This window comes from Arachis ipaensis, chromosome B04, assembly GCF_000816755.2.
Source record: "Arachis ipaensis cultivar K30076 chromosome B04, Araip1.1, whole genome shotgun sequence".
Taxonomy (NCBI): Eukaryota; Viridiplantae; Streptophyta; class Magnoliopsida; order Fabales; family Fabaceae; genus Arachis; species Arachis ipaensis.
In genome coordinates this window covers 78,366,547-78,383,077 of record NC_029788.2, presented here as the reverse complement: position 1 = coordinate 78,383,077, position 16,531 = coordinate 78,366,547, and the positions used below count along the sequence as shown (strand labels likewise).

Below are 16,531 nucleotides of genomic sequence, written 5' to 3'. Positions count from 1 at the left end.
AAAAAAAAGAATGGACGAAATAAATTTTCGACCTCTACAATAAAGACCAAAATCGTACTTAACCCTAGTTATAACTCTAAACTTAAACCCAAATTCTATACTCTCAAACCTTAAACTATATAAGCTAACCCTTACCCCGAAAATATATCATCTTTTTAAATACTTTCGACCATCTTCAGTATAAAAGAATTGGACTATAACTAAATATGCTATACATTTTTTACCGAAGATAGGAAGACTTGAACCCATAATCTCTTAAATGAATATGAAAAGACTATGTCATTTGAGTTATAGTTTGTTGACGCTAAATATACTATACTTATTACACTATGATCAGAATATAAAACGAACAATTTGATACTTGATTGATATGTTCTACCCAACTATTATATCTTTAAATAAAGGTGCTTTTAATAAAATATTCATTTCACAGTATGACATTTTTCCTAATTTTTTGTGATAATAAATATTTTATTCAATAGATATATATTTATTACAAAACAATTATTTCAATAAACTCAAAATATATACATTAAAAAATTATTAATTATTATGTATTAAATCAGTTGTGAATAGATGTTTTTTAATATATCAGAATAAAAATTATTGATTACAAATCTCAACTTAATATGGTTACGTAAATGGTAAATAGTGAATAATTTTTTTACAATATCAAAATATATAAAACCGTGTATTCCTTATAAGAAGGCTTGGTTATAAGGCTTTACTATCTCACATGTGACTAATGAGTGACTCCATCACAAGTATCACTAGCCATAGTTGGAACAAGCTCTGCCAAGCTTGGTCAAACTGCTCCCTACACAAGAAAAGAAGGGCTAGGTGTCGAATAACCATTCTACAAATGAGAATATCTTTATCTCTTTATGAAATAACATCTATATATGCTATAATCCACCGTTATATTATATAGGCTTCTGTCGTACAATTTCATAATAATCTAATCAAATTACATTCATTGGCTATTCTCATAAGCAACCATTATAAGATTAATTGTCACCGACTGAGTTTGATTAGCTAGCCCTGCAATTAAAATAAGAAACTTGAAAATTTTCAAAGCTAAAATAATAATTCTTACTAGGAACACATACATTAACTCTTGGTTTCGTAGAATAGTATTATATGTAAATACATGGCTTGTCTCATGACCAACTCATAATACATTTAGTACCAGAGGCAATGTTGACTTGAATCAAAATAAGTTCTACATCCCATTCAATAGTAAATGAGATGTGTAACGGACTATAATTCAAATAGCATGGTTTTTTTTATCTTCATTTAGAAGTGTCGGTGTCTCAAGGGGAATAGGAGCATAGTAAGTCTATAATTTGGATTTGAAACCTTGACCCTTAACAACATTAATAAGGTATTCAATTTCATCAGAAACCTCTTTCATGGAAGGCCTTTTTTGCCTCTGATCATCCAAGCATGAAGCTGCAAGATAACCCAAAGATTTCATAGTTTCCAGTTCCACATTGCTAGATCCATCTTTAAGCAACGGATCAAGAACCTCCATAAGCCTGTCCTCAACTATTTTCTTCTTAGCATACACTGCCAAGTTCACATTCTCTTCCTCCCTGTTAAAGTCAATAGCCCTCTGAGCAGTGAGTAGCTCCATTAACACAACTCCAAAGCTATAAACATCACTCTTATCGGTCAGTTGAAAGTTTCGGTAGTATTCCGGATCCAGGTATCCAAGAGTCCCCTGCGCGCTTGTAAAGATATGACTCTTGTTTTCTTCAGCTAATTCAACAAGCCTAGACAAGCCGAAATCAGAAACCTTGGCATCAAACTTGTCATCAAGAAGAATATTGCTAGATTTTACATCTCGGTGGTAGATTGGGGGCACGGCCGCAGAGTGAAGATATGAAAGTCCTTCGGCTGTTTGGTGTGCGATTTTTAGTCTTGTGTGCCATTTAAGTGGTTGCCTTTCGCCTACTCCGACCAAAGGGAGACGATGGAGGTAATCAAAGAGTGTCCCATTAGAAACATACTCATAAATTAGTAAAGGGTGCTCTAGCTCCAAGCAACAACCAAGGAGTCTCACTAGGCTTCTATGGTTAACTTGGCAGAGTACCCTAACTTCATTTTGGATTTGATCAATGCCTTTTGTGCTTCCAAGCTTGGCACGCTTGATGGCAGTTATGGATCCGTCATCAAAGGTGCCTTTGAACACTTCGCCGAAGCCACCAGAGCCGATGAGGTTTTCTTCCGCGAAGTTGTTGGTTGCTTTCCTGATCTCTCTGCCCGTGAAGATCCTTGATGACAATGGAGTTGCTTTGGCACTTGTGATTATTTCTTTCTTCTTTTTGTTCATGGTTCTCTTTGCTTTTTTCTTCATTTCAATTTGCTTCTTGTATAAAAGGGCTCCAATTACTACTGCAATGGTGATTATTCCACCTAAGGAAGCAGCCACAGCTGAAAACAACAAATTTTAGGAATCTCAATTACAAAAAAGAAGTGGTGTGATTTGAATACAAATAAATGTCTGTATGCAGTCTATAATTATATCTAATTATAAAAATGTTCAAAAGACGTATTGCTTTTAAAGAAAAAAGTTGTATTTATAAAAAAAAGAAAGAAAGAAGTTAGCATATTTATCACAAAAAGAATTTAAAAAGAAAAAACAAGGTTAGCTCAATGCATGGGAGCCATTAACCATAGTACAAAAGTGAGCTTTTATTTGATAATAGATAGAAGGCATCAATACCAGCCATGGCCATTTTCTTTTTCTGCCGAGCTTTGCAGCGGGTACCCTTTTCATGTCCTTTGCACTTTTTATCTAAAATTTCAACCATTTTTTCAAAGTGAAAATTAGCAAGGAATTGGAATTAATTAATCAAAAATATTTAATAACCAAAAAATTTTAGTTAAAATTAGTCAGAATTTATCTTGTAATAATTAATAAATATTAAATAAGATAAATTTTGATTTTTTTTATTTTTTTAATATTACTGTTAATTAATAACATTCTTTTAGCTCTAATTGTTTTCTTGCTATATATATTGTAGGAATGAGTCCAAGTTTAAACTTAGGATTTGATATGCATACTACCTAAATTACTTATAATTAACTTGTACGGTTAATCGAAAAAATATTTTGCACTAATACTTAGTGAGTAATAATTAAAAATTCTAATTCATTCTCCTAATTATCCTGTTAATGTGTCACTGTAACAAAAGTATTCGATCCACCATTATATTTTACCCCAAATAACTTGTAAACTGAAATATATAATCAATTATCAATTGACAATATAATATAAGCCTCTTTTATACTAAAACTATATATGTCAACCCAGCCCTAAGTTCTAACTGTAATGCCATTATTCTTATATATAAGTAGCCAACGAAGCATCTGTAAATCCTATAAAATTAGCAAATAATTAATCAATAAATTAAATTTTAATTAGAAAAATTAAGAATGCAAAACTAATATCAAAATAAGATAAAATTTTTTAAAACGAGAATTTTGATACTAATTTCAAAAATTTGGTCCAAAATTAGACTGGAAGAGCCGAACCGACTGAACCGGAGCACAAATCAAACCCGTAGACTCAACTGGACCCACTCTTAAAAAGGGGACAGAAGCATTTTCTTCCCCATTATCATCATAAACGCTGAACAGCGTTGAGAAGGAAGAAGAACTTCCCTAACCATCATCAATTTTCCAATTACCATAACTCCCCCGTTTAAGCTCCGATCGCCGCATTGTTCGCGGCCACGCGTCCAGCGCGTTGAGCTCTACATTTCTGTCGGATCAATTTTACCGGTAAATTCCATTTTCGTTTCAGAATCTCTATCCCCTTTCTCACGGTGAAATTGAACCCTTGTGATGAAATCTTGCCCAATTTAGTGTTTTAGGTTCGATCTAGCTTCCGAAACTTATTGGGCTTGAGTTATTATGCGTATGGGTACGGTAAGAACAACTTAAATGCTAGTCAATTTTGATTTTATTATGAAGAAGCTGAATTTGGAATATATATGTGAATTAGGTGTGAATTAAGTTTTTATATATGCTTTGGAATTGAAATGTGAACATTTGGAGGCTTGGTGGTGATTGAAGCTAAGCTTGTGGCTGGTTACTCTAAGCTTGAGGGACTGTTTTGTAGCTTGTGAGGCTGCCTTGGAGTGATCGGTCAATATATGGTTTAGGTTTCGATATAAGGTTGTGTGAAAACTTAGGCTAGAGCATTATAGGATAGATTGGAATGGTTTGATATGTTAAATGGTTAGTGTTTGTGATATTGATGAATAAATTGATATGGTATGGTGTTGAGTAATTAATAATGGGAATTAAAAGTATGTATGTGTATATGCTTGTATGTTGGTGATGAATGAAGGATGATGATTTTGGCAAGGTAATGGTGTGGTTGAGATAGTAAATGATATAATTTGGTCTTGTTGGTATTGACTTGATAATTAGTGTTGTAATGAGGATTGAAGATTTTCATGAAAATGGTATGAATGAGTATGTGTAGCAATATGTGGTTTGTGGCTAAATTGGTAAATTGGATGGAATATGATGTTATTGAGCTAAGGTTATTAGAATTGTTGTGTTATGGTTAAGGGTTGATTGTGTTGATGGTTGTGGTATGCTAAATTGGGTGGAGAAGAGGTTTGAAAGGAAAATGTGATTTTGGTGGTTTTGGTAAAAAGTTGATTTTGAATGAATTTTGGGAGTCCATAACTTGCTCCTCAAATTTTGGATGGAAATGTGGTTTGTTTCAAATGAAATGTGGTTTTGCAAACTTTTGAACGATATATATTTTGTGAAAAACGGAATTTCGTAGAGGAAGTTATGGACGATTGAAGTTTAGGGTGAAAACTGTGTTGGCAGGATATCAAAACTAGTTTGTAGCAGCTTTATGGGCATTCTGCCAATTTTTGGAAAACGTACATCCACGCGTACGCGTGGCGTGGCATTTTATCGACGCATACGCGAGTAGCCATGCGTGCGCATGAGAAGACAATGCGCATAATCACGCGTACGCATGACTCACGCGTACGCGTGACGTGCTATTCTCACCACGCGTGCGCGTGACCTCTGTTTGCTGCAAAACTTGATTTTTGGTGTTTTAAACCAGATTTTCACTTCTAAACCTCCATTTTTCTCTCTTTTAGATTTAGGGTATAGTACTAAGTCCAATAGCTAATTGGAGCTAGAAAAATAAGATAACTTGGAGATGAAGTAAGAGGTAAAATAATGAGTTATATGAAGGAGATGAGAATGTTAAATGAAGTTTATGCTATGGCTTGATAAATGATTATATATTGATTATGAAAATGTAATGGCTTATGAATGATGATATCTGAGATACGAGTTTTTTTGGATAAGAACTGTGGCTTGCCACTACGTGTTCCAGGTTGAATCTCGATACTCTGTTGACCCTACGTCGTAAGGTTGACCGGATACGTATAAATTCCCGGGTATAGATAGCCCCCATTGAGTGATTTGAATGATGAATGAATGTAAAATCTATGCATAGACTCATGGGGATGCGCGACGGGGGACAGTCTAAGGTTTTCGGACTTGTCGGGTTGGCTGGATAACCGACAGATGTGCCTCATCAGCCATAGGACAGGCATGCATCATGTGCATTTGTTTGTTTTGGTTGTTATGCACTACTTGGGATTGCCTAACTGAACATATGTATCCTGCTACTTGTATACTTGCTACTTGCACTATCTGCTTCTTACTTGTGTGTGAATCTGTTTGGTTATTTGTCTCTGCTGAATTATGGATGACGGAGGGACGGAGGAATGGTGAATTGGTTAAGTGTTAGGTGTTAGGTTTAAGGCAAGTGAGTATAGTATACTTAGAATATCTACCCCTATTTATGGCTTTTACTTAGCAATTAAGTTCTATAATTGTATGACGAAGTTCTAGGATTGCCTCTGACATTTCCAGGACCTTATTTATTATACGCGTGGCACCTTTACCATGCTGAGAACCTCCGGTTCTCACCCCATACTGTGTTATTATTTTCAGATGCAGGTCGAGAGGCTCCTCGCTAGGCGTCTGGATTCTGGAAGCGGAGTAGTCCTGGGTGTATTTTGGGCTTTATGATTGTGTATATATGACTCATGTACTTAGCTTGTTCCCCAAGAATCTTGCTTATTTTGTTCCTCATAGAGGCTACAGGAGAGCTAGGGGCTTGATTTTGTATTTTGGGTGTTGGGATATATATATATATATATATATATATATATATATGTAAATATTCTCTGGCCAGCCTTGGTTTCGCAGGCTGAGTCAGGAGCTAGTTCCTCTGTATTATTGGCACTCTTATGACTCTCTACTTATTCCTACCCTTAGCTTTTAGGTTTCTTAGCACGCAAGTAATCTTTCCTCTTGAGCGTTGCGCTTTTTATCTTCCGATTTTGTTTCACCCATTTTTCAAGACTCCTAATATATTATCTCTTTTCACTATTATATGTATATTTTAACTGGTTAGAGGTCCGTAACACCACACTACCTCTGTTCTATGACTTAAGCGTAAAACTCTGTGTAATAGGGTGTTACACAGCTTATATAGGTTGTATTTAAAAGTGAGATTGAGACCTAGAGATAAAAATTAAAAAATAAAAAAAAAAGAGATAGAGATTAAATTAAAATTTTTGTATTGTGTTTAGTATAAAATATATAGGAATGAATTATGTTTTAATATCATGTTTGATTTAAGATAAATATAAACACTAAAAAATAAATTTAAAAATTAAAAATTTAAATAAAAATATTTTAAAAAAAATATTACTAAAACTTTTCAGTTTTTGTCCTTAAAAAATTTAGTTTTCATGTGTCTCCACTTTTTAAAAATGCTAAAAAAAAACTAAACTTGTGTATTACAAATTAAAATTAAAATTTTAATTTTCGTCTCTCGTTATCAAATACAATACTTAGTTCAAATCCTCTGTTTTCTATCCTAGTTCTAGAAAACAAACATAACCATAGGGTTATACTCAATTTACTCCTAGGTTTTGCTAACAAATTGTCCTCATTAAGATACATACTTGCTAGAAATACAAAAAGGGAATTTTATTGAAAATAAGAGATTTTAAATTTTTAATGTCATAAAGCATATCAACATTTAATATTTTTTTCACTAAAATCTTTTTTTTTTTAATTTTATATTTTCTTAGAGAATTTTCTTTTCTTGATTAAAATATATAATATAACTAGCTATACCTAATTAACATAAAAAATTCTATTTATATACTAAAATTAACTATTATATATTATATAAAAATATATTTAATTTATTTTTTAATATATATTTTATATTAATAATTGATTTTAATATACGTCTAACATAATTGAATCAATATTACCAATAGTTTTGCATATACTTTAGTATTATAATTGTTATAAACTTTCTAAAGCATGGATCAATTGAACACAAGAAAAAGTGTATTAATAATTTGGATTTAACTCAACACTGTTCTAAGAACAATAGAACATTGATTAAGAGAGTTAAAGTAAAAAAATTTACTTTTTATTTTAATATAATTTTAAGAAAAAAGGACAATAGGTTATTGACCTTTTGATTCATGGACATTTAAGTTCTCGAAAATTTGAAAATACATTTAAGTCAATGACCTTTTTAAAATTTGAACATATTGATACTTCATATTCATTTGGATATGTCAGACCCAACAAAAAATCAAATGTGACTCTCGTTGTACTGACTTGGTTGATACGAATACACATGTGAGAGAATTTTTAAAATGAGACAAATTAGACCCAAAGATTAATATGTCCAAATTTTGAAGAAATCAGGGACTTAAATGTATTTTTAAATCTTCAGAAACTTAAATGTCCGCGGATCAAAAAGTCAAGAATCAATTTCACCTTTTCTTTAATTTCAATGTATTTAATGTATTAAAAATTTAAAAAATAAACTCCAAATTAGTCCTTAAAGAATTTTAAATCGAACACTTTGATCTCTAACAAATTTTTATTAAATAGACGTCTTTGATAATTATTCTCGTCGAACAAATTGGTCTCTCCATTGTTTTGAAAAATAGGCTAATTTGTCTTTATATATAATAATATTTTTTGGACTTAATTGTCTTATAAACAAATTTGTAAGGACTTATTTGTTTAACACGGATAGAAAATATTTTATTAAAATTGATTGAAAAATCAATCTTTCAAAAATAAAATATATATTAAAAATAAATTAAATAATAATATATTTATATATAAATATATAGTGACTAATTTTAATGACTAATTCTAATATACACTTAATATTTATTTTAACTAAAACCTTTTCTTTATAGTATCCTAATCAAGTATAAACACAAAAGGTAATTAGGTTCTTATTTTTTAACTATAGCAATTTTTTTATTTTAGAAGAGTAGTTACAATTTGATCGTGTTCTAACATACATATAGCTGATTATAATATTTAACGACGAAAAATACTAAAAGGCTATTAATATTTATTATTTTTTTCATTATTTTTAGTTATTAATTTATTTTTTTATTTAATAATTCAAGTGATAATTTTAGTTCTCGCTTTTAACAGGCTTGAGCTTGAATTTAGCTTTCAACATACTTGAAATTTGACTCTGAACTTGAGTTTGAGCTTGACCTCGACCTCCTAGACCTTGACATAACCCACTAGCAGGATCCCACTTGAAGCCAGCAATGCACAAGCACCTTTGCACCCCACCACTTGTGGGACCCACTCCACACTTGGAATTCAACAATGCATTGCAATCCATTGGCCCCTTACAAACCGGTTCCTGTGGTGCCACCCACTCAATTGCAACCCCTAACTCCGGCCACCCCTTCCCTGGTGTCCCTGACACACCGTTAAAGTCCACAAAACTCTGATACGCCGCACAACCACCACTACCGCGAACTCGAACCTCGTACTCCTTGTGGGGCCCACCGGTTTTGTAGGCACAACAAGTTGGCACGCGCTCGCACGCGTAGGCATCTTTATGGTCCTTAATGTAACTGTGGCACGGGCTACTTGCGGAGCAGTCGAGTGGCGGTGCGTGAGGCGCGTTGATGGTACAATTCAACAAAATGATAGTGTTGCCGGTGGCAATGGCAAAAGGAAGGGTTTCATTGAGGCGAATGCCTTCACAATGGAAGTCCGTCGATACACACGCGCTTCTATCCAGTGTGGCAGGTTGGATTATGATATGGCGGGTTGTCGGGTTGATGGACTTGATCATGTAGGATGACCCGGCAAGTGCATCGAACCACAATATGCCTCCGATGCACCGGATTTTATAACTCGGGTCACCGCAGTCCGGTCCGGTGCTTAACGGATATGGAACTGGGTGTGGGCCACAATTGACACACTGGCGCGTGGCAGTGCATGACAGCAATAGTGCTGCAATTGTGGCTATTAGCGTAGTAATTTTATGTTGTTTCATTAAAAAGCAATAAGTGTTGAAACCGGCCACAGAATTGTAAGAAGAAAGCAATAGTTGTTTTATATGCTCATGTTGCTAGTTGCTACATATACATTATTTTTTAAAATATCAATTTAAAGAAAAATTGAGTAGAAATGGTTTTGGAAGATAAATAATACTAGTTTGCTATGGTACGTGGGGGAACGTGAAGTTTATTTTGTTGCGTTTTTCCAAAAATATTGTGTATTTTCATGGACAAATACAGATGTAATTCCTACTATTCAGAGTATATGATTCACAATGAAGTGAATGGCAGAACTATATTAGTGGACTCTGGGAAACATTACATGCATCTACGCATCTTGTTTTAGGTTTGCCCAAAGTCAGATATATATTTCGGTTATTAAGGAAGATATGCAGGTTTACTTCTCAGCATGGATGCGACATTATTGCTAATCTTATTATCAACATTCAAAAAACCCTTTTATCTAGTCTCCTTTACAATGCATTTAGACTTGGTTTGATAAAAAGATTTTAAAGAGATGTTGCAATTTGCAAATATTTCTTTTTATACTTGCTAAATTAAAAAATCATATATTTAAATTTATAACTTTTAAAAATTAAAAATGTTTTTCAAAATAGCTAAAAAAAATAGTGATCTTCCTCAATTCATAGAAGTTTGAAATAATCCTGTGCCATTTTTAATAATCTATTTTACCAACCAGTTTCTCTAGAAAATCAAATTTTTTTAGCTAACAATTAGTTAATAAAGTAGTACATAGACAAAAGTTCGGAGAAAAAAGAAAAATAAAAGAAAATAGAATTTTTAAAAAAATAAAGATTAACTAATTATTAATTGAAAACAATTGATTCCATTTCTTTCTTTATCGAATATTTTTCATCCACATGATATTCATGTGTTTATTGCATTCAGGTCTTGAAAGAAAAGAGAAGGAAGAAAGGGAATCAAAACGAGAGATCCAAACTTTGATGCCATCTACACACTATATAATGGATTACCAAGATATTGCCTTGGAGATATTACGTTTTACGGATTTGAGACTTGTAATCTAACAGGGACGGTTGGTGTATACACACAAGCAGAAGATTCATATAACGTAACCTACGGATTGAAAATTTTTGTTTCCGTTTTGACTTCTTTTTTTTTTTTTAATTTTTTTGGATCGTCATTTTTTATGTTAGTAAAAATATTTTTGTTATTTAATTTTTTAATTAAAGTAAAAAAATTTATTTACTCCATCAGTACTCAAAATACATAAATATTTTTTTAATTCTTTATCGTTTGCAGAAACCTTTTTAATTATAGTCAAGTTTATACTTATTCTTCCTATTATTGCTTTTTAGAACATTCATTTTAAATATCAATACATTATTTGATGAATACTTCTTGAAACTAGCTAAAAAGATCTTGTCTCACACTACATTACATTATATCTTGTTCAACTTCATAAATCATGTGACAACTAATATAATTTAAAAATATAAATAATACATTTCAAAAGATAAATATAAATAAGAATCATAACCAATATAATTGCACTTAGAATTGGCTAAAGAAATCCTACCTCACAGTATATTGTATCATATTCAACTTCATAAATTATGCGACAACAAATACAATTTAAACATATAAACTACACAATTTAAAAGATAAAACATAAATAAAAACCATAACCAATATCATTTATGTAAAATTCTTTGATTTATCATGTTAAAATAATTTATTTCTTAGATAAAAAAAATTTATTTTACAAAAATATAAGTTGTCATTTTTCAATGTTAACAGGGCTCTATGAAAAAGAGAGAGCTAAATGCATAAAGAGATGAAGAACTTAAGGATTTGAAAAAATTACTGTTTTGGCTTTTGATTTTATTTATTTGCTTATTGAAGAAAAAGAGAAAAAGAAAGAGAAAAAGAATGGATGTCTAGATCTCCCACCAAACTTGTTACTAACTTCAACTCGTTCTTACAAATTTCTTAACAACTACCTTTTAATCTGAATCTTAACTTAGAAGAAAGAGAGAGCATTATAGAGGATGTTGCTTTACCTTTTATTTTTTCTTTTTTGATTTTTTTTTTCTATTCTTTATTCCTAAATTTTATAAAAATGACACTTGAATGAATACTCCACGACTATTGGAATGTATAAAATATAATCTATTTTGAATATACCATTTGAAACTGTTCTTGTGTAGATGAACTTCTGAAATATATCTTGTCTTAGAGAAAATTGAACTTGCCTCTTCGTCTCCAAAGGAAACGTTCAAGTCAGTATGTATTTAAGGAGTTAATACTCAAATTGGCCCCTAAAATTTGACCCCGACTCAATTTAGCCCTCAAGGTTTCAATTGACTCTAATTGTACCCTGAAATTTTGACCCGCGCCTCAAATTGGCCCTTATATCATTTTTCATCACCGAAGAGCTGACGTGGCAATTTTAAATGACACCTAGCAGTCTCAAAACGACGCCGTTTTACTGTTGGCGCCGAAATCCTTAGAAACGACGTCGTTGACATGAAAAAAGGGGTTAAATGAAATCCAAACATTAACCACTTCAAAAGTGAAACCTAATTGACCATTTCTCTTCCTTCTCTTCCCGTCGTATACGTTCTCGTCAGAGAAGCACCATGGGTGTCACAGTAATGGAGGTTTGAAGATTTTCTTACTTGTTTCGCTCCCATAGTGAAGATTAATTACCTGAGAGTCATCTTTTGAAAAACAGGTTAGTAACAAAAACACTACTCTCAACTACCATGCTATGTTTTTCTCAAAATATTGGTTGTGGATTGTTTTTCATTTTTTTCAGTCTACTTCATCAGTAAAACTTTGGGAGAATGTGGTTGATTATGGTTGTTGATGATGATAGAGTTTTTGTTTATTAGGGTTTAATTTTTTTGCATGCGTGTGACTGTGATCAACTGAATCATTCAGTTTTTTGTCCGTTTGAGCAGTCTTTGATTCTTTATATTCCATTTTAAAATAACAATTTTACACATTCATATCCTATTTTAATTTAATTGTTGACTGGGTAATTTCTTTTAAAAATAAAGGATTTTTTGTGCTGAACATTGTCTGCATCAATGACCACCATGAGTGTTTTATTATACATCTGAAATTAAGTGATAATCATAAACTGAACTTCTTGATTTTTCTTAGACATTGACATTAGTACTATGGCTTGGAGGTGTCGTTGATGATCATATTCAAGATTTCAGTGTATTTATATATTAAAATGGGATCCTTGAATTCCCGTCCCTCGACTAATGAACACACCTGACAATTTTGCTTTCATGTGTTTCCTTGTTCCTTCTTGTATTATTATTTACAAGAGTACTGATATAGTGGAAATGGAGTACTGCATTATGTAACGATCATAACAAGAATATAATTTTGATAAAAAAATTCTACTTTTATATATGAATTTTAAGGGTGTGATTACTAGTTGGAATATAATTTTGCTTAATGAACACACTTGACAATTTTGTTTTCATGTGTTTCCTTGTTCCTTCTTGTACTATTATTTACAAGAGTACTGATATAGTGAAAAGGGAGTACTACATTATGTAACGATCATAACAAGAATATAATTTTGATAAAAAAAATTCTACTTTTATACATGAACTTTAAGGGTGTGATTATTAGTTGGAATATAATTTTACTTAATGAACACACTTGACAATTTTGCTTTCATGTGTTTCCTTGTTCCTACTATTATTTACAAGAGTACTGATATAGTGAAAAGGGAGTACTGCATTATGTAATGATCATAACAAGAATATAATTTTAATAAAAAAATCATACTTTTATACATGAACTTTAAGGGTGTGATTACTAGTTGGAATATAATTTTGCTTAATGAACACACTTCACAATTTTGCTTTCATGTGTTTTCTTGTTCCTTCTTATACTATTATTTACAAGAGTACGATATAGTGGAAAGGGAGTACTGCATTATTATGTAATGATCATAACAAGAATATAATTTTGATAAAAAAAAAATCCTACTTTTATACATGAACTTTAAGGGTGTGATTACTAGTTGAAATCTTTGAGGGAAGGAATGATTTAATGATTAAAGTGGAGTCTATTTTTTTTCTCAAGAACCCTTCCCTTAAATTTGCTGCATGAGTATTTTAACACGGCACTTGTTAAAAAGAAAAAAAGGCATCTTTTTAAATGCTTAATATTTTCGATAATGCATGTGATAGTTTACTTTTTTGTACTTCCTTAATAAGTTTTTACGAGATTCATTACAAATTACTTGTTCTTGTTAAGATGTGAACATTATATTGTTATTCCATGCATAATTATTGTGCAGATTATTGCATTAAGTGGTACAGCAAATAAGCTGTTAAATGGGAAGTGAAATGGAGTTTTTTTTGCTTCTGGTGTCTGAATTATTCTGCCATTAATTATCCTTGTAAAAAGCATAATCCTTCATGTTTAGGTATTTCAAATACTTGTGACTGTTAGTTATGTAATTGATTGTGTGAAGATTTTAACTTCTTTGTTCTACTTTGGCAATCAGTTGTGAAAAATTTTTGCCCTTTTATTCTCTTTTCTTTTTTTTAGATAGGACAATGAGTTTCTCTTATTTGCTTTTCCACTTAAAGATTGAAAATAATACTCATTGGTTTTAACAATAATTAAAACGCAGATCAAGCTGGTATGTTTTGTTGAAGGTTTCCTGTTTTTATTATTATTATGGTTAAAGATACCTGGTCTCCTAGTCCCTATTCATTCTGGCCATTCATAAAGTAAAAGGGATTATACTTGTTTCATTATATTCTGTGAAGTATTGGCAATGTTGGGTAGTGTTGTATAGCATAATAGTTTGATACTTGAGCCAAAGTTGAATTTACTTTGATTAGCAAAGTTGTAATTGTATCCAAATATTGTTGATTTTACTTGCTTTATTCTTTCATGTTTCATGATTAAGGATTGCATGAGACAGATTGAAATTAAACCAAATACCTTTAACAAAATATTCATGTTTTTTAATGGTAGCCAAAACACTTTTAATTGATTAAGTTGTTTAATATATTAGAACTAAGCCCCAACTGAATTGTCTGTAATCTGAATTACTATTTTCAATTTATTGTAGTGTTGTTTTTAATTATTGTATCTCCTGAATCTTATTTATAGATGGGTGAAGGTATAACGATTGTGTATTATCATGGAGGCAGTTTTGTCACCAAACCAAATGGCAGTTGGTTTATGACAATGATCACACTGATGAGTTGACTGGGCTGGATGAGGATGTATTAGATGTATTTTCACTAAGAGAGTACTAAAAGATCCTAGGTTATGATAACATGGTTGAGTATTTGTGGCTTGTTCCTGGTAAACCTATGAAGAGTGGACTGTGAGCACTAAGTCATGACAAAGAGCTAGTAGAGATGTGCTTCTGCAAAGAACAATGGGGAAACAGTGCACATATACTATAAGCATGGAGTTTTCCAACCCATGATAGAGGAAGAAGCACCTGAATTGATAGAGCTAACACCCAATGCCACTGAAAACGTTGTCAAGGGGACCACACCTAGCCCAAAGAATGATACACCAACCATTCCATCCCATATCAAATCATCCATCAACAGCACAAGTGAAGGCCCTTCCAAAGAGGCATCCAAGTCCCTACCAGCATCTGCTTCCATCCCCCTGGTGAAGGAGATACCCCAACCAAAACCAGCACCTAAACCCACACCTAAGCCCAGGCCAGCAACTAAGGAGAAAACTAAGCCTACACCTACGCCCAAACCTGCACCTAATGAGACACCTAAGCCCATACCCAAACCTACACCTAAGCCCAAGTCCACATCCAAACCATCACCTCAACCCAATCCTACATCAAATACAATTAAGTCCGCACCCAAGTCTGGGTCCAAATCCAATCCAACACCCAAATCAGCATCCAAGCCTAATCCAACACCCAAATCAGCCCCCAAATCTAAAGCCACTTCATCCAAATCAATTGATACTTCAACAAGATCCTCTGCTAGACTAAAAGGAAGAGTAGTGGGACAAAAACAAGATACTGGCAGCAAGAAAACCTATATAAGCCTCGATGACAACAATGGCAGTGACAATGATTCACATGACTCGTACAAATCTGCAGAAGACAGCCTATACAAGCCTGGACCACAAGACAGTTCTACTGAATCAGATATTGAAGGTGGTCTTTCGGCAGCTAGGTTGAGGGAATTTAAGTTGAAGCATGCTCCAGGTGCTGCCTGGAAGAAGGGCAAGGAGAAAATATTAGAAGAAGATAACGGTCTGGTTGTGGAGAATTCTAACGAAGAAGTAGATTGGGCGCAAGTGCTGAGCAACAGAGAAAACAACCAAGAATCTTATTATGCATATGATCCAATTCACGATGATTCTAATGGAAACGACTCTTAAAAATTCGAAGAATTGAAAACCCCCCCAAACTCAGATGAGGAGTGGAGTGATGACGATGATGTTGATGATGTGCACCCAATCTTCTCTGAGGGTGGCCGATTCGGTGAACTAAAGCTACAAGTTGGAATGAAGTTCAGTAACAAGAATGAATTTATGAATGCTGTGAGAGAATTCATCATTCAAGAGGGTAGGGAGATTAAATTTAGAAGGAATGAGAGCTACATAGTCAGAGCTATTTGCAAGTGGACAACTGGAGAAGATGAGGATATGGTTAGATGTCCATGGGTTACTTATGCATCCAGGGATTCTGAGGAGACATGCTGGCAATTAAAAACATTTAAGAATGAACACATATGTCCTAGGATGAGCAAAAACAGGGCAGCCAACAAGAGATGGCTTGCTGGCAAGTTGGTAAAGAAATTGAGGAGGTATCCGAGCTTAAAGCACAGTGAAGCTAAAGCATATTTCACGAGAAGGTGTGACCTGGATCTAAACAAATCATCACTAACCAGAGCTTTAATGGATGCAAGAAATATTATTTACGGTGATGCAGCTGCCCAATATGGTTTGGTTAGAGATTATGCAGAAACTCTACTTAAGAGTAATCCTGGTTTAATAGTAAAGATTGGTACATATCTTCAAAGGGATGATACTATATTTGAAAAAATGTATGTATGCCTGGATGGATGTAAGAAGGGTTTTAAGGCTGGCTG

The 16,531-nt window shown here is 32.8% G+C and overlaps 2 protein-coding genes and 1 long non-coding RNA gene across 3 annotated transcripts; 2 read left to right on the top strand and 1 right to left on the bottom strand.

Moving 5' to 3' along the window:
• LOC107636589 (wall-associated receptor kinase-like 20) lies at nucleotides 1,033-9,496 on the bottom strand. The gene is made up of 3 exons (XM_021122468.1): nucleotides 8,534-9,496; nucleotides 2,729-2,804; nucleotides 1,033-2,436 (listed from the first exon to the last, which is right to left on the bottom strand). The coding sequence occupies exons 1-3, from the start codon at nucleotides 9,413-9,415 to the stop codon at nucleotides 1,340-1,342; spliced, it is 2,055 nt and encodes a 684-aa protein (XP_020978127.1). The 5' UTR covers nucleotides 9,416-9,496; the 3' UTR covers nucleotides 1,033-1,339.
• Nucleotides 3,614-6,101, top strand: LOC110271093. The gene is made up of 2 exons (XR_002361213.1): nucleotides 3,614-3,789; nucleotides 6,010-6,101. It is a non-coding gene; the product is annotated as an uncharacterized LOC110271093 (long non-coding RNA).
• On the top strand, nucleotides 14,883-15,818 carry LOC107636588 (vegetative cell wall protein gp1-like). Its single transcript, XM_016340088.1, has one exon. The coding sequence runs from the start codon at nucleotides 14,883-14,885 to the stop codon at nucleotides 15,816-15,818; it is 936 nt and encodes a 311-aa protein (XP_016195574.1).